Source organism: Tamandua tetradactyla, chromosome 7 (assembly GCF_023851605.1).
Source record: "Tamandua tetradactyla isolate mTamTet1 chromosome 7, mTamTet1.pri, whole genome shotgun sequence".
NCBI classification, from domain to species: domain Eukaryota; kingdom Metazoa; phylum Chordata; class Mammalia; order Pilosa; family Myrmecophagidae; genus Tamandua; species Tamandua tetradactyla.
The window spans coordinates 90,787,426-90,812,294 of NC_135333.1; the positions used below are offsets into that span (position 1 = coordinate 90,787,426).

The following is a 24,869-nucleotide window of genomic DNA, read 5'->3' on the forward strand; positions in this document are numbered from 1 at the left end:
TTTGAGACTTGAGTAGGAGGTAGAAGCCTGTGGTGTAAGTTGTTCCTGCTGTCTTCCTTTAAAGGTGGGCATTGATAGTCCTGAATGTGGGACTCTGAGGAGGTGGGGATGGCGTCTACACACTCAAATAGTGATAATGAGCATTTGGAGAAATGGGGGTATTCCACCCCAGTATGCCCTTGCAAAGCTTTAGGTGTGCATTTTGTGTCAATGAAGAATATCTGTTTCCTGCTCTATAAGAAATCGTTGAGCTTGGTGAAAATGTTCTTAATTGCCTATCATGCCTGTCTTATGTTTTGAGGCAAATGAAGCAAATTGCATTCTCATATTTTCTGTTAATGGCAGGGACAGCTGGGCTGAAATCAATTCGTGTTCCTTGGATTAAAGGCATTTGCAATTATCATTTACCCACAACTCATCAGTTTTAAAGTGGGTCAGCCTTACCATATTATATCTTTTTTTCAGACAAATGGACACCTTCCTGGGAATGGAGATGTATATCAAGAAAGGCTTGCACGTTTAGAAAATGATAAAGAATCCCTCGTTCTTCAGGCAAGTGAATTTTCAATATTGGTCTTTCCTCTTACATACTTACAAAGACTTTATTGTGAATTGGGTTGACAAATTCAGATGCTTACAGAAGCCACATTGCTAACAGAAATAAGTGCAGCTGTACACAATATCCCTGTTGTGGGGGCTGTGATGAAACTGGAGGGTGCACACCCATCTAGAGGGAGCAGCCCCTGATCTGCCTCAGCTCTTCACTGGGTCCAGCTGAACACAGCTATTATGTCACCTGATCCGATTTCTTCATATATATTAGAAATTCAGATTTGTATATGTTTACTTAATTTTTCATTTTAAAAAATGATACTGTGGGCCAAACAAAACACAACTGTGAATGGAGTCCTGCATAGGAATTAAATTTGCAGGTCTGTTTAAATATTTAACAATTATTTTTACTTTGGTATTTTGAGCTAAATGAACTAAATTATTATTAGAGATGGTGATCTTTGGGGGAAAAACTTGAAATGATTTACAACAAACACCAAGAATGGAGAACTAACCCAGCGTCTCCTCATGGACTGTTAGTATGTGATGAGTTACAGCTTGGATTTGAACAGATGCTTGTAAACAATGTGATCATGAAAGAACTCATGAGATTTGAATCCCCTGGGTTCCTTTCTTTATTCTTCTTGAAATATCAAATTTTAACAGTCCTTGATAACTTTCTGTTTCAAACATTAGCTTCATTTCTTCTCTTAGCCTCCAATACTGTCTCTCTCCCTCAAAAAACGATAACTTATGTATACACTCTGTGCCATGAATAGTTGAAATAGTTTTTACCTATAAAGTGTACATATCCCAATCAGTGGTAACATTGTCCAAAATTGACAGGAGTTCTTTAGATAAAAAAACAAACATTATAAATAAGAATGTAAAAACAGCCAGCTTCTCATTAATTCTCAAATTTTTTTATTTATAACCAAATGAGTGGCAAGATTATTCCAGTTTTTGTTCCAGTTAAAGAAATAAAGTACTCAATGGGATCCGAAATTCTTTTTAACTCACTGCAGTATTTTCCTCTAAGTACAGGTAAGTGTATTAACAGACCAGGTAGAGGCTCAGGGAGAGAAGATTCGAGATTTGGAGTTTTGTCTTGAAGAACACAGAGAGAAGTTGAATGCCACAGAAGAAATGCTACAGCAGGTATGTACAGAAGCAGGCCCCAAGGTGAAATTTCCTTGTCAAACTATTTCATAGCACATTTATATGTCACCTCTGATACAGCAGTAAAAGTTTGTGATTCACTTAGACTGGCATATTTTAAGCAAAAATCTGGAATAGTTGGGTCACAAAACATGCAATATAAAGTGTTGATGTAATTAGAATCTGGAATAAAATAGTAATAGAATTGTAGGTAATTTTAATTTTTGTTATACTTTCATATGGTTTCTTAACTTTCAATCGTGAGAATAAATTTTATGATTAAGAAAAAAGATGAACACCATATATGAACTTTGTTGCTGAAAAAAAACACCTCATAATGTACACACACACATATTGTGTTCATATGAGAGGCCCTATCAGATAGTTTATAGACTGGATCAAGACTGCACGGCTTTGAATTTCTACTCTGCCTTTTACTTGCTATTTCTTAACTTCTCTGTTTCTCAGCTTTCTCGTCTGTTAAATAATAAGATTTTCTCCCTCTTATGAGATTGCAAGGATTCAACCCCTTAATAAATGTCAGAGTAGTGCCTGACACATGACAAACAATATTATCATCATCATCATCAATGTTATTATCAGACTTAAAAATATATAGGGGGTGTATGTGTGTGTTTGTATGTGTCTCCTCTAATAAATAGACATGTGTTTAGATCTGTTGAAAGGATAACTAAAGTAAATAATTTTTAAGTGTATATATTTAGTAATTTTACTCTACCAAATCCTCCACTTGATAGCTGCTACTTTGCAATCATAAATGAGACATATGTGACTGTTTATAATAAAACAACTCTTAAATGCTATCTCTTAAATTCTTAATAGGAGCTTCTGAGTAGGACATCCTTAGAAACTCAAAAATTGGACCTGATGGCTGAAATATCTAACTTGAAGTTAAAACTGACTGCTGTAGAGAAGGATAGAGTGGATTATGAGGATAGGTTCAGAGACACAGAGGTAAGTGACTGTATCTCATATACAAGGCATACACACATTCCTAGAGAAAAACTGAAAATCTTCAGAGCTATGAAGAGGGGCAATTAATTACTATATGCCTGCATCCATGCTTTTAAGAATAAACCTTAATTACATCAACTTTTTATCACTAGATGTCAATAGTGATTTTTATACTGAGACTTAATTCTTTCATCAGCCATAAGAAATACTTTTGACTTGAGGATATTTGGAAATCCTACTGTCTCCATCTGTCTGTCATCTGTCTTTTTATTCATTCTTCCATGTATACCCTTTTTCCTAATTTTGTAAATGATGTGTTTAAGTGAATGATTTTACTAATAGTTCTTATTTAGGTAAACTGATTATTTAATGTATAATAGGTAGATTTTTATGTGTATAGAGAATATACTTACATTATCTAATTATATAACCTCAGAACTTTTTAGAGGTCATGTAATTTGACCTTCTACTTTTGGACTATTCCATACATAAGTCATTACAAATAAATAAGGCTCCCTATACTTTTGTGAAGTTTATGATAGATTCTACAACTTGACATACTCAGTTTAGTGACTAAGCAAGCTTAATTGTTTATTCTCCCTATTTTATTTTTAATTCAGGTCTTGTTTGTTCATTTGTTGTTAGTAGAGAGAATTTATCCACTTGAAATCTGTTCATTTGAAATAAAACATAAAGAGCTACAGAAATTTCTTCACTCCAAAGGAAAATCTCCCCTCCTTTTCTCTGTTATTTTATTTCCTTAGTTAGGGCTCTATGAAGAGGTATTATAGTATATCAGAAAATGGCTACCAAGAAGCAAAGAGGAGAAGAGATCATTTATTATTTTTCACCTCTGTCTTCCTTTCAAACATTTATTGTATGTCAACTATATGCTATCATGATATCAGATACTTTACTTATGTTGTCCACTGTATAAAAGTCCTTCGTAGATTTGAAGATATTGAGGTATACCACATTGCTATTTTCAAAATTAAATTTTCTGTCAAAGATCCAATTATAATGGAAATCTTGGTGTATGTCTTGCTTCCTCTGTAGCAGAAGGAAATCCCTAACTTGATTCATGCTTTAATCTTAAAGTTCTTTTTCAATTCCCTTTAGGGATCACTTGATGAGGATTGGTGTTTTAAAAGCTATTTAGCTTTCCAAAAGAATGGTTAGAAAGTTGTCCAATTTCTTTAAAATTCTTGCCTCTGTGCTTTTTTTTCAAAATCTGTTCTTTTTCCTCCTTGTGGCATTCCTTGACCCCACAGTCACTGCATATGATGATAGCAAAACTCAGTCAACGAATGGAAAGCAAGGTAGGGGAGCTGGCTCTGCTGCTGGGAAAGAAATTACACTGTATGGGGATCAAGAAGTAGTCTTTTGCATTATGTAGCAAAGTTTAGAGGAAGCCTTAACCTTTATGACTGCTGTTAAAATGGATACAAGATGTTAATTTACGAATAGGACTAAATTGCACTAAATATTTTAGGATTTGTGTAAGACCTCAGAGCAATATTTACGTCCTTTGACTTAGTCTCTATTTCATTTAAACTTCAGTTTTTTCGCCAGGGCTTCCTTACTTCACTCTTGTATTTCAATCATACGCATAGTGACCTTTAATCAAACTTCAAGTAAACTCAGCCTCTGACAGTTTTCTAATAAATATTCAACACTGTTGGTAAAAGGTAGTGTGTACATACCCAGAGATTATAAAATTGTTAATGAACTTTGTAATCATATGTATGAAAATAGTCTTCAAAATTAAAATCTAATTGAATATACTTATTTTCAATTTTCGATCCTTACTAAAAGTAAAATGGGCTCCTGACCATTTCATGAACCTAAAATCTTTTAATTGTCTTAGAATTTTAGATTATTTGGAATTAATTTCCAAGAAAATATTGGAGTAGGAAAGAAATATACGCATTTCCGAGATTGGGGTGTAAAGTCTTTAAACTTTGGGAATTCAGGACTTCCTTGTTCTAGGAATTGCTGATGGGAAGTGGTTAGCATCATTCAACACTGCCCTCTTCTGGCCAAGAGCACAGGTGTCCAAAATTGGGTTACTATGGGAATCCGAAAAATTCTGAAAGGAAAAAGGGAAAGATAACAGGGATTTTCTTTTTTTAAAATGACTGAACTTTTGATAAGAGAGTAACTTAAATAATTTGTATCCCATTTTTTTAAGTTTCACATTAAGGAGCTAATTCCAGATTTAGTCCCTTGAGCTATCATGGGAAGATAGAATTTCCTTCAGGTTGTAGATTTGGATCCCTATTTAAAATGTTGCCACAAACTATAACTGGATAGCTTTGTTTCATTTTGGTTTTTAAATAGAAAAGTTATTCCATTGTATAATTCCATATTCTTCAATTATTCTTGTTTGTGAAATATCACTGTTTCTAAAGGAAGTAAAACACAACAATGGCTACTCCTTAACAGTGAGAAGGTGGGAAAATATATATGTGATGACAGAGTTAAGGAAAGATCACTAACAGACTCAGTATACAAAGATGATTATTTTCAACAAATTGGAGAAACTAAGTTTTTTCCTTCAGTTCGAATTCTGCGTTTAAATTATGTTGAACAGTTGTCTACGTCATCTATAAATGGGAGAAAAAAGATTGCCTCTTATTGAACCATTGTATGATTATTGAGCAATTATTATATAATAATGCCAGGTAAGAATTAATATTTTCCCTCATTGAACAAGGGACCACAACTTAAAAGCCTTTGGGTTTTCTAAGAAATGTATTTCTTTGTAGTGTTCCTTTTTCTAGGCTTTGTGAGTTGCAATCATCATACTTGGAAATTTAAAATAATCTCTAATGGACAAAGTATTTTTTGTATAACATCATTCTGTTTGCTTTTTATGGCACTCTTGTATAATTCTGTTTTGTAGTCTACAAATTTGCCTTGTAAAAGAGAAGAGCATAAACACATTAAGGGGCCTTCATCGATTCTGGTAAAAGAAATCTCCACAGATGAATTTTTCTTTTGGAGGAATTGGTATTATTTAGCATTCTAATTTCCTATTCCTATTCCTGGGGCTCTAGACAAAAATATACCACTATTTATTAGAATATTTGGTCAAATTTAAATAGCAAATCAATTTTTTTAAAGCATAGTGGTAGAAAAGTGGTCCAATTTTATTTTATTATCAAAATTGCTTTCATTTTAATTTTCAAAATATAGTATTATGATACTGAATATATATTTGTTTACTATAGGACCCTCATCCACCTTCAAGTTAAGAATCCTTGGTTTAAAGGATTTAAATTTTATTCAATTCACTCAGATTAGGTTGAACAATGTGTTTTTGTAGACAAAGGAAGAAATTATAAAAAATGTATTTTTATAAATATCCATATATGCCTGAAAAAGCAATAAAAGCAAATGGCTTTACTAAAGAAAATTTCTGTGGTTTATTTTATGACAGTTCATTTAGTCATTTTTATGACAAATGAGAACAAGTACTTAGTTACCTTTCTTAATCAAAATTACAGCCTCCTTTTATTTTTATTATCCCATTACTTTAAATAAGGCACAGGTATTAAAGATTTAAAGCAGTGGGTTTAAATGCTTTAAATTGGGGGGGGGGGGTGTTTGTTTGTTTTCTTGGCAACTCCGCTGTGACTAAAGCAGTGGTTTAAAATGGAAGGATGATATGGTTCTTAAGGAGATAACATTTATTTCCAATTGTGTGATCTGATTAATACAATTTTAGTTCTAGAAGCTGTCGACTTCTTAAGACTTCCAAGCTGCTATTTCAGAATAAATGATTGTTACTGTTTTCCAAGTGTATTTCCATGTTTTCCTTTTGGACAGGGGCTAATGCAAGAGATCAGTGATTTGAGGTTGAAAGTCAGTGAAATGGACAGTGAAAGACTTCAATATGAGAAAAAGCTAAAATCAACCAAAGTAAGTTTTCTCACTGGTAAGAAAAATGTAAACAAATGGCTTCATTACTTATCTATGATCAGTAATATAAGTAAAATATAGTTTCTACTTAGTATAGAATAAAGAATATATTTGAAAAGTGGATGAAGTGTTTCCCCAAGCTTCTTGAATTTATATGCTATGCTTCTGGATCAAAACCAGGGCTTAACTAATCTGACAAAATATAACTTGTCATTTCTCTGATTGTCTAATAACCTCTCTTATGAACTGATACTATATTCTTGGTTATTTAGCTTGTCTTTTTCTATCTATACTTTTCTTTCACTCCCCATCTGCCAGTCTTTAATGGCCAAGCTTTCTAGCATGAAAATCAAGGTGGGTCAGATGCAGTATGAAAAGCAGCGGATGGAACAAAAATGGGAGTCACTAAAGGTGTGGTAGACCGTGGGTAATGGGGCCTGTGCCTGTTGCTCTGGCTTGTATCGTTTTGCTGTGATGGTGTTTTTAGTAGTGTGTGCATTCATTTTGTGTGTGTGTCACCTGTTTATTAAAAATGTGTTTAAAGCTGATGTAAGGGACAGTATGATCCCTAATACTGTTTCCAGAAACATACGAAAAAATCAGTGAAAATTTTTATAATATGATAAGTAAGTCAAAAATCGTCTAATTGTCTTAGACATCTGAGACCCAAGCGTGATAAAGTAACTGTAGGAGTTCACCTGTGAAACAGTTCAGTTTCATACAACAGTAGAGAGACTTTCCTCCTTCAGAACATTCTTGGAGGTACATGTATATAGCAATTAACTATATCATGGCAGGGAATAGAAACTATTGCTTAGAAGCAGTGCAGTGAGAATAGGGCTATACTTCTTGCCAGTTTTACTGAAAATTTCTTGCACTTGGTGTGTACTTCTGCCATAAGAATAAACGAAAACTATAAGACCAGCTTACTAGGTGTTTGGAGAGCTATGCCTTCTAATACTACTAAAAGTAATACAGATCTTTAGAGATTGAAAATAAAATGTGTTATCAAATATAGTTACGTTCATAGCTCTATTTTCTGTCATAAACTTAAATTTGCTGAAACTTACTAAAGTTTCTTTACTAAAATGACTCTGAAAAATGATGTAGAACGTAAAAATTTGATTTCTAAATGTATTTTCTCCTGTTGTTATAGGAGACTGAGTTTTTATTTATGATGGTAGATTATTTAGTTCCCCGATTTGGCTCAAGTCATTCTTGACCTGCTAATTTACCCACTAATTAAACTCTATGCTTGTCCAAGGAGCATGTGTGCCATCTTGAAATGATGAATGAACATCAAACAAATATTTACATATATTAATAAATTTGTATTTTGCTATTATGACACTAAGCTTTTTATTTGATGAACTTTAATGATTAACTTGATCAGATTTTTTCATTTGACAAAAGATTCAATCCTTAGAGGAACACTATCTTTAATTACACTTTAAAATATTACTTTATAATTTGGTCATAAAGAAACTTGACAGGATTAATCATAATTATTAAAAATTGGACTTTTGTTATCCTGCTTCTTACTTATTGTTGCCATTGTTTGATTTCTGACATTTGTGTCTAAATTCTTGTAAATTATTGTTTCGTTCACAAGAATTAATTATTGATTTGAAAAATATTCTCTTTTAGTCACAATTTGCTATTTTCAAACTAATTTATAATTTGTAGGAAGAACTGACATCTTTAAAAGAAAAACTGGAAGAGAAGGAATCTGAAGTAAAAAGGCTACAAGATAAATTGGTTTGCAAGATGAAAGGAGAAAGCATTGAGATTCTTGATAGAGGTAAAAAATATATATATTTAATATTTATCTTATTTTGTCATAAACCTCAGCAATCTATCAAAGAATCTGTTGGTAATCAATGTGTAATTTTTTAACACCAAGAAAGGAAAGAGTAGCAGAAGCCCCCAGGCCCAGGTCCACAGGGGATCCTCTGCGACCATTTGTTGTGGTTGGGAATCTATTAAATTTCCCATCATCAGCTGGAGAAGGGGAGTTATGTAATTTTTTGTGTGTTCATTGTAGATTAGTAAATTAATTGAATTTACTAATTGAATATACCTGTCCAAGTTGCACTAAAGGAGGTTTCAAAAAAAGAACGAAAAATATTACTGTGTTCCATAATTGTTTCCCTCTGAACTGATCTTGAGACCACACAAAGTAAGAGATAAAGAAACCTATCCTGCTCTGTTGAGAAAAGTAAGGTGTACATGGCTCTCTGTCTTTGAAACTTCAGTGAAAATTTCATACCATGGAGCTACCTAGAAAGCAAAAATAGGCTAATTTTGTTTTTAGAAAAATATACAAATTTATCCCAAACATTTTTCATGTTCTAAGATGTTCTAAATATTGTATTGGCATTATTTTAATAATGTAAGCTATTCGTGATAGAAAATAGCTTAAAGGAAATGTGTTTAATAAATGACATTTGGAAATGTAATACATATGACATTTGATAACACTACATAGGATTTAACCTTTCCTTGTGATTCTAAATGACAATTGTAGCACTGTAAGATACCAAAGCAACTTTTGCCAAAACCGAATAAATTCCTTATAGTGTAGCTTTGATATTTTTTTATGTGAAAATGAGTAACATTGTCTGCACAATGAGGGATTTGAATTAGATTATCACTGAAGTCTTGATTCTATTATACGATTATATATCTGTAGGTGCCATGACTTCCTTTTGATTGAACCTCAATTCATTGAGGAACATGGATTCTTTTGCTTGTATTTTGGCATGTGTAGAAGTGTGTATTCTCAAAGGACAGTCAGAAACAGGTCATGTTCTTAGGGTTTTAAGAATAAAGTGGAATCACAGGACTTAGGCACTAGAGGATATGCTAGTTGCCCTGAGTCTGGCTGAGGACTGGTACTAGTCTGTGAATTGTTTGCTTCTGTGCACACACAGGTAAATACAGGGATCAAGGGCAAGCATTTGGAAACTTCATGGCAATCTGATGTTACCACAGCATCTAACTATATCATAAGTGAACTCTGGAACATTTATTTCAGCATTGTTGAACTTGAGTGGTGAGGTGAATGTGGCATAAGCCATTGTCTAGTCATGTACAGGAAGACCATGTACTGGACTGTGATAGAAATGTGAAAAATCAAGAGAGCAACTCCAATCAGTTTTTTTTTTTTTCAAACCATGTATAACGTAAGATGCTCTTGTCGTCCACAGGCCTAATATGAATATGAGAAAATCAAGATTCAAAAAGTTAAAGTGATAGGATTCAGGTCTTCTGATTAATTTTGTAGGAGTCTCTTTCTCACCTCACACAGAGCATTATTTATTGTAGTACCAGTCCTAATGTGACAAAATAGTGCTTACTATTAGATTGTTATATATGTCATATGCAAATGGAGCTAAGTAGTACTGCATTTAAAGTGCGTATTGTTATGATGTATGCTAACTTCCAATTCGATGGATTTTCCTGCACAGATGAAAATTTTAAAAAGAAGCTCAAAGAGAAAAGTAAGGTTTCTGTCAGCCTTTACATTAATCAAAAGTGCTACTTGGACTGTTCTTTGCATGTGTTTTAAAACATTTGTCACCAAAGATGTAAAGTTGCTTCATCAATAAGCCTTCCATTTCTTCAGAGTATATAAAGCTGAGGAGAAACAAAGAGTAAAAACAAGGATAAAAGCTTGTTTTGCTGATTTTGTCTAATTCCACCCTTTTGCTCCAGGGTGGTGGCGATGAGAAAAAAATTTCCCTGTAATCCAGGTGGTACAGGGTCAGAGAAAATAAAGCTTATGTCCCTATGAAAACCCACTGTTCTTAAGGTTTGCCAACGTTGAAAGATCAGTTTTGAGCTTTGCTTTTGCTTTTGCTTTTTAATATTTTGAATCCCACTGTTCTGCTGAGGTTTATGATGGAGGCTTGCTACCTCTTGATCTTACACAAGCAATTGTATCTAGGCCGATTAATGGAGACTGGAATAGTTACTGTAATGCAACTTAAAGATAAATCCTTGATAAGGGATCTTCCCCCTGGACAATGAATCCTTAAATTAAGGGCAATATGCCTTAAAAAAGGGGGGGGGGGCAGGGAAGGAGTCTAGTCCTATAGAATATACTTTAATCAAAAATCTTATTTGCTGAATGATGTATCACTGTTTTAAAAACATGTCTAAAGTAGGGTAGTGCAATAGTGGTTCAGTGGCAGAGTTCTTGTCTGCCTGCCATGCTGGAGACCTGCATTGACCTGCTCAATTCCTGGAGCCTGCCCATGTAAAAAAAAAAAGAAAAAAAGAATCTAAAAACTTATCTAAAATAGTAACTTTTCTCAGAAGCAAGAAGCCATGGCTGAAATTTTTTTCTGTTTTGGTTTTTTAATTTGGGGTGACTTTTCATCTTTAAAATATTTGCTTTTGTATTTGAATTTCACATTTGAAGGAAAGTCACATTTAGCTTTCTTTGGCTTTTCTGTCTAAAAATCTATTCTGAAATAGTATTGGAAATGAAGTTTATAGATGAAGCAAAGTGCCCATTATCCTTCTGTATGGAAGCTACAACCAGCTTCTTAGCATGACTACTCATATATATGTCGTATCTCATCAGGCTTCTCACTTGTGCCTCCATCTTGTTATAATTGAATATCATTTCCTCTGCCTTTGTCATTAAGTACACCATTCACTGCTTTCGTCCACTATTTCATAGGTTTCTAAAAAAAAACAACCTTCATGTTTTTATTATTATAGCTTTCAAATTTTCCCATGAGGATTTTATTGTTGCTTTGAGAGGGTAGTTAACTCTCACATACTTTTACTGTTTTCTTTCTGGAATGATGACTGTTTAGGTGAGCTAGAAGCTATTCATTTTTCAGATTTTCCTTAGAAGAGAATGTGTGTTAAATAAAACAAAATAAATCATTAACATCTTCACCTTAAAAAGCATTTCCATCTGAAGAGTAAGTAGCTTCTCATCATTGTCATACCTGCTAACTAAGCTGATTTCTCATTTGATGTTGTATTATTTTCAGATATTGAAGTACAAAAAATGAAAAAAGCTGTGGAGTCTTTGATGGCAGCGAATGAAGAGAAGGTATCCAAAAGAAATCTAAATATTTATTTGGATGTTTTATAACACCATTTTGGTCATTCCATTCTATTTTCTGGAGACATCCCAGTTTGAAGGAACATACTTCAAACACCACTGATATTAAAGGGAAACCTTTCTCTACCCAGGTGTGCCTGCTCTCAGTGGTGATATTTGTAATTGTGACTTTGTACCTAGGGATGGGGGACATTGTACTGGCTCTACCTCTTAACCTGAGAACCCCTCCCAACCCCTGTGAATTTGGAAAATGGTCAAGCTATCAGATAATTTCTGTACAGTCAGGAAACAGAAGAGTAAAAGGATATATTCCAAGTACATCCTTTCTGTGGTTACTGGAAATTCTGGGATTATATGTGAACTCTGTAGAAGATAGCCCATAACAACTTTAGCTTAATGGTCATGTTGATTTTCTTCTTGCATGTACATATTATTTCTGTCACACTGTTATCTCTGCTCTCCCAAGAAGTGAGATACCAGAAAGCAGAAGCATGAAAACCATGAAATCAAGAATTGGCCTGGGCTTTGTTAACTACTTTGATCTAATACCAAAGTCTCCAGGGGTTGTTTTCCCCTAGTTGGGGAAGAAGATGCAGATTGTTAGTTCTCCTTACTCATGTAGGGTATTTTATCTTGCTTAAGGATAAGGATGCCTTAACTCTACTGTTTTAGTTTTCTGGCTGCTAAAACAAATGCCATAAAATGGGTTGGCTTAATCATAGGAATGTATTAGCACATGGTTTCTGAGGTTAGAAGGATTGCTTCCTTCCAAAGTCAGTGTCTTCTGGCTGGCCAGCAATCTTTGGGATTCCTTGGCTTTTCTGTCACATGGCAATGCACATGGCAGTGTCTCCTTTCTCTTCTGTGTTCCATTGACTCCCAGCTTCTGGCTACTTCCCATGGCTTCTTTCTCCATCTGACTTTGCTTAAAAGGACCACAGTAATAGGATTAAGAGCCATCCTGATTCAGTTGGGCCACACCTTACCTGAAGAAGCCTCATCAAAATGTCCTATTTACAATGTTTCACACTGACAGAAATGGATTAAGATTAAGAGCCTGTTTTTCTGAGTTTATAACTCCAAGACACCATGCCAGATAAGGTACCATGGTTCCTCATGGCTTATCTGACCAGCAGGTAGCAAGAATAGGGTTCAGTAAAATATTGTCAGAATTGTTCTCCCCTTTTGTCCCTTAATAAATGGAAAGAAAAGGAAGAATTTTCTCAAGAAAAGAATAATTTCAAGGAAGTATAAATCAACAAAGTGCCAAAGAACTTTGGTTTGATCTTTTTCTCTCATGCATTTCTTTCTCCAATTCTTGCCAGGTCTGTTTTTCTTATATCTTTATTTTTAATTTATTTTTTCTTTTCACTGTCTGTATTTGCTCTTTCTTCCTTGGAAATAAACTCATTTTCATCCCCTCCCATCATTCCTACCCCCATTATATATAGGTTTCTTTTTGTTAGTCTTCTGTGCTATTGAAAAAAAGTAATTAGTAAGCTGCTCACCACAGTTTTTTTTTTCTTTAATGCAATCTTATGGGGATATATGCACACACCATAGAAGCCATCCAAAGTATACAGTCAACAGTTTACAGTATCATCACATAGTTGTGCATTCATCACCACAACCATCATAGTTTTATTAAAAAGAAGTTACTGGGTGGGCCATGGTGGCTTAGCAGGCAGAGTTCTTGCCAGAGACCCAGGTTTGATTCCCGGTGCCTGCCCATGTAAAAAAAAAAAAAAAAGAAAGAAATCACTGATAATGATTTTGTTTTAATATTTCTCCCTTGATAATCACCAAAACTGACATGACTTTCTTGGGGTTGCAAAAGGCTTCATAGGGGAAATTTGAGCAAATTCTGAGAAAGCACAGGAGTTGCCAATTCGGAAAATCAAAGCTTCTAAGCAAATGATCTATAAGTCAAAACTTATCTCATAACCAAGACTTGAAACAGCCCAGTGCTCTTTGAGGCTTTGACTGACAAAAGACCTGCAGTTGAATGGCAGGAGGTCTTGTATGGTGGTCTAATGAGTTGGAGTGTTAGTTTGTAGACCTTGGACAATTACATAATTGCCATTTTAAAATGCTAACTCTGGGGGGCAGAAGACAGGCAAGAATAAAGGTGTAAGAGTGAAGACAGAACAATTAAGAGGCTGCTAAAATAGTTCGAGGGTAGGATGGGAATGAACAGATTTGAAGTAAGTCAATGGCAGTGAGGTAGCAAGGAGGAAAAAGATTTTAGAGAAATTTAGGTGTTGAAAAGATTTACTGATTTCTTCAAATTGGTGCAGTGAGAGTAATTTTCTGGTTTGGGCAACTGGGTGAATAAGGGTATCCTTGACAGAATTAAGGGTTGAGTGTCAAGTAGACACACTCAAATATTGGGTAGAAATAATGAGTTAATCTTAAATTTATTGTCATGTCTCATTGGACACTTAAAAGATTTCTCATAGGAACTTGGGAATTGAATCTCAGTCTAGGACTAATGTAAATTCTAGATTGGTATGGAGTAAACCTCATCAATTTTAGGAAAATAAAGGATTGAAGATTGAATTAAGCTATATTTGAAGACTCAGCTTTTTCTCTGTGACAAACCACATTTATTATTTCTCATACTTCTGTGGATTGATTGGGTAGTTAATCTGGCCTTGGCTGAATTGGCTGATTTCGAGTCAGCTGGCAACTGTGCTGGGGCTGAATGGACTTGGATGGAGTAGGATGGGCTCACTCACATGTCTGTGATTGACAGACTGGTGTAGGTTGGCCCCATCTGGAATGATTCATCTCTTCTCCGCATGGTATCTCATCCTCCAGTCGACTAGTCTGGACTTCACATCATGGTGTCTGTGTTCCTGAGAGCAGCAAGAAAGGACAAGCAAATACTTTTCAAAACTTTGTTTGGATCTCATTTGTTGATGTCTTATTGCCCAAAGCAAGTCACTTGGCCAAGCCCAGAAACAGCTTAGGAGGAGCAGGGGTGGGGGGTGGTGAGCATATTTTATAATCTGCCACATTTGAACACTTGGGAAAAGAAGAAGAAAAGAAGGACAAAACCTTGAAGCACTAACATTTAACGGCCCCTATTGGGAAGATAGTGGAAGTAGAAAATCTATCTGGTCAAAGGATTAAGACATCAGAATAGAAGAAAAGAAAGAGTAGAAAGAGAAGTGAAAGAAGGAAAGAGTGGGATCAGTCAAGTGTCATATAGATATCAAATTAGAAAAAGAATGAGAAGTCACTAATTACTAATGGTCAAAGCAACTTTGGTGGAGTGTCTTGAGATGGGAAAGGCCAGATGTTGATTAGTGATAGCTGATAAAGTGAAGAATGTAGATAATAATAGAACATCCTTTCAAGACTCTTCTAAGTGAAGTTAGAGAAGAGAGCAATTAAAGCTGTTGTTTTCATTTTGTATCTTATTACTTTGTTTTGTTTTTGTTTTTTAAAGATGGCAGCTGAAGGATAGGAGCTCTAATTTTAGAGGTACTTTTTATATATCTCTGATGTATGTAGGAAAAATATTCTAGATATTACCATATTACTAAAGTTTAGAATGTCCTCATTGAAAAATGTAAATAATTTATGTCTACTTATTCTTTGTGTCACAATTACTTTTACCGTCTTAAAATCATAGAATTAAAAAATGATAATTTATTTTATTAATAGGATCGGAAAATAGAAGATCTTCGACAGTGCCTGAGCAGATACAAGAAAATGCAAGACACAGTCATACTGGCTCAAGGTAAAAAAGGTAGAGTGTAGCTCTACTTGGTTTTAAGTGGCTATGAACTTATACATTAAACCTCAAATTCTTTCATGTATTGTATCCATTGTCTCAGATTAGATAGTTTATTCATTAATTCAAGAATATTTATTGGGCAACTGTTAACTGCCAGACAGTGTACATGATGACAGTGTATTATAATTTGGTTGGCCAGGGATAGCCTCTTGAAGAAGCTGATTATATAGTATTCCTGAGACAGAGAACAACAGCACATGCAAAGGGACTGGGGTTGGGGGAAGGGAAAAACTTGGCATGTTTAGGAAGTAAAAGAAGATCATTGTGGCTGGAAGGTAGTGAGCAAAGCAGAGAATGAGATGAGTTGAGATAGTAGAGGTGAACAGCAGCTGGGTCATCTAAGGGTGAAGAGTTTGGTTCTTGTTCTAAGCGCAGAGGGATCTACTGGATTCTAACAGGGCAGCAACATGATCTGTGTAGCAAATGGACCATAAAAGAGAGGGGCCAATATTGGAAGCAGGGGAAACAAGTCAGGAGACTTTTGCACTATTCAAGTGAAAAAATATGGTAGTACTAACTAGTAGTATATTTTGGTGATAGATGAGAAAAGTGAAAAAGAGGAAAGAATCAACAAAGATAGACATTTTCTACTAAAGCTCCTGGACAGATGATGGTTCCATTTACCAAAACGAGGAAGAGACTAGAACATTGGATTGGAGTGGTTAAGGGGAATTGAGTTCAGCTTTGGACATGTTAAGTTCAAAACTCCTGTAAGACATCCAAGAAACGTAACTATTCATTTTGTTGTGTTTGCTACTGATGGGCCAATCAGCTATCCTCAAACGTGAAAATCCTCTGAGGATCAATCAAAACAAGTAAAACATTAAGAACTTTGAAAGTGCCCTTGTTTGTTTATATCCATGCATAGGTGAGGGTTATTTGCTTTAAAAGTAAGCACTGGAAATAAATAAGTCTTTTGGAAGATAACTATGAAACACGCAGGTTTTGAAATCTTAATTTTGATGACTTGACAAAGAAAGAAACAGGGCTACCTTAGACTAGGATTTTTGAAAAATTTGTATCTTCATCTTTTCATTCACAGAGTTTCGCATATATTAAGGCTTTCCAAATATCTGAATGAGTTGAATGGACCTCTAATTATCAGAGTTAACTTGTTCAGTTCTCATCATTCACCATTTTCTATGACTTCCAAAGAGTCTCTCTGTTAAGGAAGAAATGCAAATTTGCAAGTGATAAGTTTTTACATATGCATATCATTTAACATATTGACTTTATAGAACTTCATCAACTGCAATTCTTATGTTTAAAAACTAAGGAAAGAAAAGTTAATTCCTATAATAAGACTGTATTTAAACATTAGAGAAAAGATAAGAAATAATTCTACAGGCTGTGATCACTATTGACATTTTTGTGTATTTCTTTCCACTCTTTTTTTTCTATACATATAAACATGTAGTTTTTAAAGAAGCAGTTTTTAACTATTTGCATCAGCATAAATAAACTAATAGTTTTCATAAGCGATTTCTTTAACTATTGAAAATTAAGCCCTAATCCTATGAAGTTATTTAAACAGTGGTTTCTCATTAGAATTTATATTTTGTTAATCCTCATACAATTCTAATAAAACCCAACCTCTAATAAAATTAGAATAAAGTTCTAATAAAACCTAAATTAAAAAGCTGTGGTAGTTATGATCTATAAACAATTATATGATTTACCATTTAGTATCATGCAGAGATTAGAATTTCAAGCATAATGATTATTTAAAAATTAATGTCTAGTTCTGTGTTCTGCCCATAATAAACCTTTTCTTTTCTAGGGAGATGAAAAAAATTCTCAGTGTTGCTGCTTTTGCAGGATATTTGGTTACTTTTCTCTGTTAGGCCCTTCTCTCTGCTGTAAAATGTCATAAAAGTATCCCTTTGAGGGATCAAAAAGTCATCTGTCTTTTTTTCCTTTCCTTTTCTTTTTTCCCCTTTTATGTTCTTTAGAGCACAGATGAAAATTGAGTTGTTTAAATGGTGACTTTTGTTATGCAGAATTAATTTATTGTACCATGGGTATTCCTCAGCTTGGTTATTTTTCAATTAAAATTTATAAAGTCTTACATTTTTAAACAAAATAACAAGAAGGTTATTGGGCTGAATAGTGTTTCATTTTCTTTTGATCACATGAGTTGGTGATTCTATCAAATATGACTTCCTCTATTAATACCACTCTTGTGTACTCAGTGTGTTGCAAGAGATCCTGGGCCTCAGGTGTTCATAGTTTAAGAAGTTCTTTCCTAGGTACCATGTTGTGCATTTTCAAATGATGCCAGAAAGAGTGACTCTTTGATTTTTGCAGATCAGAAAGATTTTTGCTTTCAATGAAACTGGGAATCTTATCTTCTTCCAAAAGTGAAATATAAATGAAAAGCTGCTGATATCCTCTTTTTGCTTTGTCCTTTCCTAGGTAAAGATGGTGAATATGAAGATCTGCCCAATTCTAGTTCCATCTCCACTATTTTGGATGTCCAGGGCTTTAGTGATCTGGAGAAAAGTCCATCGCCTACTCCAGTAATGGGATCTCCCAGTCATGACCCATTTAACACAAATGTTACAGAAGAGGTATTTACAGACTTTCGATATTTTTTCCTGTTGAAGAGACTAGTGACTGTGTTATTCAAACTTTTTAAAAAGACTTTGTCATTCCAACTTAATGATAATATGAAAGAAAAAGTCCTCTCCTCAGTTTAGTTACTGACTTTATGTCCTAGAGGTCTTTATTTGAAGTGTGCGTTTTTTCTTCTCTTTAATAAGTGCCTCTGGCAATGCCAGAATTACTTATAAAACCAGGAAAGATATTTGAATCCCTTGGAAACAGATGCCATTTTAGATATGATCTTATAATTTTTTTTTTCAAGCATGGAGGTAAAGTGAGATTATGTAAATAAATTAGATTAATCAATTGGGACCATAACTCTGAAAGATAATGGAATAAAATTTCCCTTTGACTTTTTTAGACTTGTAGAAAGTGACTAGTGGAGAAAAACAATGTTAAAGCTCATTTATTTTACTTTTTAAAATCAAACTTGCCCCAAAATCTGTTTCAATTATCTGTTGCATACCACCCCAAAACTTTGTCACTTGAATGATAACATTTACTTGCTGATGAATCTGCAATTTGGACAGGGCACAGGAAGAACATGTCTCTGCTCCACTTAGCATCAGCTGAAGTGGTGTGAAGGTGGGAGGTTTGAATCATCTGAAAGCTGTTCACACCTATGTCTGGTGGTTGATGCTGGCTGGGGCCCTGGCTGGTACAACTAAATGTGACTGCTGGGCTTCCTTACAGTATGGAGGCTGGGTTCTAAGGGTGAGCATCCCAAAAGGATCAGAAAATCTGTCCCACTTTTTATGGCTTTTCTGAAGTAATGTAGGATCTCTTCCAATTATAGTCAGTCACAGAATCACCTAGTTTCAAGAAAAAGGAACACAGACCCTACCTCTTGATGGGTGACTAAGAACTTCACACTATAAGAAAACAGGTGGGATGGAATATATTGGTGCAGCTAGTTGGCAAATATATTCTGCCACTCTGTCCTCTGGAGATAATAATTTTTATCCATTTCCCATGCAAAATACACTTATCCCATCTCCAAAGACCCTTAACTCTCATTCCAGTTAGGTAGCAGCATCCCAGGATCTTGTCATCCAGATCAGATCCAGTTGTGGGTGAGCTCCTCAGGGACAGTTGCTTGGGTACAACTTCTTGAATATCATTCTTTTTGATTTAGAGAACTGAGAACATCAAGGACAAGTTATTTGTCTCCCAAATACCCTAAAACAATAGGATAATAGGCAAAGGATTACTACTGTTGATATTTGCCTTCAAAAAGAGAGAAAATGGAAGGCACACAGCTGTCACTAGTCCGTGGCAGTTCTGAAATTCAGCCAGGCATTGCTAGTTCTTATATTAGGGCCCAGACCTCTAGGTTCTTGGGTCTTCACTCCAAGTCATCCTTGCTTTTCCATAAAAAGTAGCCTATATTTGCAGCCAAGTAGTTTACTCAGCCTACTTTATGCCATACAAGTTTGAGGGTTTAAAGACATCTTTTCATTTTGTTCTATCTCTATACCTTTCAGTCTGTTTTAGTATAATTCTTTTAAAGACATTTGGAATATTTTAGGAATCCAATTTGAAATCCACTCTATTAGTTAGAAGCATATTCACAAATAACTTCAAAATAAGTTTTTCTCTACCTTAGGTTCCCAGTAGGGCTGCTGTGGGACATCTCCTTAAGATCTTTAGGGTCTTTGGATCTGTTTGAAAGGCTCAAAGAGACACCACTGTCTTAAATCTCCCTGAGGTGATAACAAAGGGTTTTACAGCCACGTCCTTAAGACCATGCCTTTCTGATAGCATCTGGGTTTATTCTTTGCCCAGAAGTGATTTCCTTAATTTTAATATAACTTGCTGTTTGGCGAGTATAGAAAAAGGAAACACTTATGTTTTTGAGGTAAACAATCTTTGCTCTTTTATATTTAACAGTTTCTTTCTTTGGTCATCTCTCCTTTCATATTTTACTATAGGTAGCCAGAAGAAACAAAGTGGCATCTTTACTTTTCATATCTGTTGCTAATAATTATATAATGAAAAAATGAATTCGAGGAGAAAGAAATTAACATTTCTCTTAAATGCGCAGGGAGGTGTCTAAAATATGTTATTAATCAAGTAATTAAGGAATAAGAACTATTTTAGAGGGGAAAAATTCCCTAATTATTAAATATATATTTACACTGAAGGAAAACTGACATTTGACATCCAATGAATGTCCTACATTGATAAGAGAAGGGCTGCTTTTACATGTAGGGTACACAAGATAGTCCCAAACCCTTAAATTAAGAAGTGTTTGTGTTTTGGATTATAATTTATTTATGAGTTTTTAGTTTGGGACAAGAATGGTTCGATGAGGATTGAGGGAGTTTGACCACATTTCTATAGAAGAGCCACAAGTAAGATTTGAGGTTGGAGTTAAAGCCATGAAATTTTAAAAGGAATAAATAAATGGGTCATTTATTATGTTATTTTTTTCCCCATGATTAGTAACCTAAGGAGAAATGTGTAGTTTTTTTTCCCCATGATTAATAATCCAAGGAGAAATGTGAATTTCAGGAAGCAAGGACAATGTGGCCAAATAGATTGCTCAGGAATAATCACAAAAAATTCAATCTGAAACATTGACAGTGATACAATCTCCTATTTTATAATGATATGACTTTTCATTTTATAACCTTTTATAGCATCAAAGGATGAGACTACCACTCAGTAAATGAAGCAAAAATCACAAGGTTGAATTTACTGCTTACTTAAGCAGTCAATGTGCTAGTCAAGCACATTCTCTTTGAGCTGATCATGTATAGGTTTTTAGGATCTTTGGGGTTCAGGGACTGTTGGACTTTCAGAAGCTGGAGTGAGATGACCTCAGCTGTAAATGTGTGGTTATGAAGGTGAGGCTCTTATTGATTGGTTGGTAGTTAATTGTGTGTTCATTGGTGTGAGTCCCTCATGACTGACTTTCAGAAGTGAGGAGCTGTCACTGATTGATGGGCTATTCATTTTTTTTCCACTGGAATATATATTTTTTCATGATGAAGCCCACAATATAACTGTTCTGCAGTTGTCTGAAATTATTGAAAACCAGAGTATAAAAGTTATTTCACAGACTATACCCTTAAGGTACACAAAACATTTGTTTGAGAAAATGTACAATTTATTTGTAGCTGTAATATTGTTAGTTTTAAGCTAAGTTTCTTAAGTGGTAGAATATATTATAATTGGATTTAATTACCTTTTTCATGAATTCTGTTATAATAAAAGTTGGCCAACTAGTTCACATATAGAATAACAGATAACTGAGACCAAGGTCCCATATTAGATTAGTGGTAGAAAGTAAAACAATGATAATGGTTTCGTTTTCAAAGCACTTTACCCAAATCTTGTCTTGAATCATTGCAAACCTGTAAGGTTGGGATTGTCATTCTTGTTTTACATGAACTGATGCCTAGTTATGTGACTTACCTGTGGTCACTTAGGCAAGTGTGTTAGAACCAACATTTCAACAGAGCTTAAAATTGTTAGGATACATTATTAACTTAGTTAATGGTATTTACTATGTCATATCTACAGTATTCAGTGTCTTATTCAAAACTAAGTTAAAAAACTAAGTTAAAAAAATGTTTTCTCTAACACTTCATTTGTGTAGATGTTTATACTGTGAAATAATTTTATAAATGTAAGAGAGTTCTGAACACAGGTATTTGAATTTTTATTGATAAACTGTCTTATTTATTTTTTGTTACTCTGTAGCTCATGTTTTTCTTGTTTATTTGATTGAACTTTGACTTTTTGTAATTCTGTTACAGTTCCACACCAACATATTACAAGTTTCAATCCCTGCAATATTGCCAGCATCTAAAGGCATGGAGATTTCTGAAAAAGCAATATTGCCTCCTAAACCAGAGACTACATTTGAAGAGAAGTATGTCATTTAGAATCTAACATTGGGATATAAATGTTCAAAATAGTAGTCAACCCAAACAAGTGTACATTGCATTTACTTACAGAATTGGTTTTACCCAGAGAAGCAAGAAAAGGGAAGGCATGTACTAGTGACCAGTAATCAGTTCCACATTATTAGAATAAAAAGTGTGAAGCAGAAAAAAAATATGTGAAATGGAAAGTAATCGGAGATGAGACTTGGGAGGAAAAGTGGGAAGGTCATGTTAGAGAGGGATTTTAAGGAACTTGGATTTTATCCCCTAGGTCAACAGATGGCCATTGAAGGGTTGTAGGTGAGAGAGTAACAGTCTTAGGCCTTGTGGCCACTTAGAAGATTGCGTAATTTTTTGCCACTGTATTCCCAAATGATTTGCCTAATTATACGACATAATGAAATAAATATTTTTTAAAAAGAGAAATAGCTTGCCTTGAACAATTTTTTGTTCTTAGCAATTATGTTCACTCAAAATATATGTGGTCTTTTACTTATAAAATTAATAAATTCCTTTTTTTACATTTTAGTGATGAAAAAATAATCATTGGTGCAGCTGTTGAAACCCAGCTATGTGATAATCTTTTGTAAGTTATGTTTTCTTGAATGTGAACAAATGTGATTGGGGTTGGGAGATAGGAGAGTTCCGTAATACTAACAGCAACTGATATTAACCACGAATGGCTCTGAGGTCTAAACAAATTAACAAAACTATTTGATTGGGCGGTGTAGGAGTTGCTAGTTTATAAAGAAATACTTGTGTTTTTTTTTGGTGTAGCTAGAAGGAAAAATCTGAGTTGAGGGCATGGTAGCCCATGACAAACTCTGGGAACTGTTCTGTAGGTGCTTGTTGTAGTGTGCTTTGAAAATTATTGCTTTTTTCCTTTCTTTTCTTCATATATATGTTATATTTTACACCTAAAAAAATAGTTTAAAAAAAAACTATAGGCAGTTATAGTAAATTCCTGAAATCAAAAATTTGAAAATATTTAGTAACATAGCTCACTACTACAGCAAAGTTATTTGTAATAACTGTTTACTTGATATTTTGAGAACGCGTGCAACTTTGATGATTGACCAAATGGTATTTAAGATACTGTTTAATGTTTAGAATTCAATTAACTCTGATGTCTGTATTTATAGATTTTTTTCCTTCCTTACTTTAATTTTTTAAAAATATTTTTATTGCTAAACTACATACAAACACAAGCATTCTTAACATACAAACATTCCATAAATGGTATACAATCAGTGGCTCACAATATCATCACTAGTTGTGTATTTATCACCATGATAATTTCTTTGAACATTTGCATCACTCCAGAAAAAGACATAAAAAGAAAAAAGAAAAAAACTCATGCTTACTATACCCCTTACCCCTCCCTCTCATTGCCCACTGGTATTTCCATCTACCCATTTTAACATTTGTTCCCCCATTATTTATTTTTAATCCATATTTTTTTACTCATTTGTCCATACCATAGATAAAAGGAGCATCAGACACAGGTTTTCACAGTCACACAATCACACTGCGAAAGCTATATCATTATACAATCATCTTCAAGAAATATGGCTACTGGAACACAGCTCTACAGTTTCAGGCACTTCCTTCTAGTCTCTCTAATACACCTTAAACTAAAAAGGGGACATCTATAAAATGTATAAGAATAACCTCCAGATAACCTCTCAACTCTGTTTGAAATCTCTCAGCCACTGGCACTTTGTCTCATTGCTCTCTTCCCCCTTTCGGTCGAGAAGGCTTTCTCAATCCCTTAATGTTGAATCCCAGCTCATTCTAGGATTTCTGTCCCATGTTGCCAGGGAGGTTTACACCCCTGGGAGTCCTGTCCCACATAGAGAGGGGGAGGGCAGTGGGTTTGCTTGCTGTGTTGGCTGAGAGAGAGAGATAGGCCACATCTGAGCAAAATAAGAGGTTCTCTGGGGGTGACTCTTAGACCTGATTTTTAGTAGGCTTAGTCTATCCTTTGTGGGGATAAGTTTCATAAGAACAAACCCCAAGATTGAGGAAGGGCTTGGCCTGTTGATTTGGTTGTCTCCACTGCTTGCAAGAATATCAGGTTTTCTCCATTGGGGAAGTTGAATTTTCCCCCATTCTTTTTGGCCGACTTTACAAATACTTCTTTTCACTATTCAAATCAATTCTGTCTTTCATTCTGGTTCATTTGTGCCCCCAGCCCTCCTCCCTCTACCGTTCTCAAATTCAACTCCATTCAGTGTACTAACATTATTGTGCTGCAATTAGGTAGTATTGTGCTATCCATTTCTGAATTTTTACAATGAGTCCTGTTGCACAATCTGTATCCCTTCAGCTCCAACTACCCAAAATCTACCCTATTTCTATCTCCTGATGGCCTCTGTTCTTAACTGAAATTATCCAAATTCATTCATTAATGTTAGTTCATATCAGTGAGACCATACAGTATTTGTCCTTTTGTTTCTGGCTAATCTCACTCAGCGTAATGTCCTCAAGGTCCATCCATGTTGTTACGTGCTTCATGACTTTATTCTGTCAAACTACATAATGTGGTATATGCACAGCTTGTTTAGCCAGTTGTCTGTTAGTGGACATTTGGGCTGTTTCCATCTCCTGGCAACTGTAAATAATGCTGCTATAAACATTGGTGTGCCAATGTCCATTTGTGTCCTTGCCGTCATGTCCTCTGAACAGATAACTAGCAGTGGTATTGCCAGATCATATGGCACTTCTAGACTTACCTTCTTGAGGAACTGCCAAACTGCCTTCCACAGCAGTTGTACCATTTGACATTCCCACCAACAGCAAATAAGTGTGCCTCTTTGTGCACATCCTCTCCAGCACTTTTTGTTTTCTGTTTTATTGATAATGGCCATTC

At 34.6% G+C, this 24,869-nt stretch overlaps 1 protein-coding gene across 12 annotated transcripts in view; it reads left to right on the top strand.

Moving 5' to 3' along the window:
- The window catches only part of PPFIBP1 (PPFIB scaffold protein 1), a 300,273-nt gene that overhangs the window by 244,453 nt on the left and 30,951 nt on the right, over positions 1-24,869 (top strand). For 2 of the 12 annotated variants that reach the window (XM_077170388.1, XM_077170392.1), the window contains exons 5-16: positions 466-552; positions 1,597-1,710; positions 2,554-2,685; positions 6,517-6,609; positions 6,928-7,020; positions 8,296-8,410; positions 10,080-10,112; positions 11,622-11,683; positions 15,368-15,452; positions 17,916-18,070; positions 21,869-21,984; positions 22,527-22,583. In XM_077170388.1, the coding sequence (XP_077026503.1) occupies positions 466-552; positions 1,597-1,710; positions 2,554-2,685; positions 6,517-6,609; positions 6,928-7,020; positions 8,296-8,410; positions 10,080-10,112; positions 11,622-11,683; positions 15,368-15,452; positions 17,916-18,070; positions 21,869-21,984; positions 22,527-22,583 (1,142 nt within the window). The remainder of the gene's footprint in view (positions 1-465; positions 553-1,596; positions 1,711-2,553; positions 2,686-6,516; positions 6,610-6,927; positions 7,021-8,295; positions 8,411-10,079; positions 10,113-11,621; positions 11,684-15,367; positions 15,453-17,915; positions 18,071-21,868; positions 21,985-22,526; positions 22,584-24,869) is intronic. The other 10 variants (XM_077170395.1, XM_077170399.1, XM_077170396.1 and 7 more) reach the window with 7 other exon arrangements.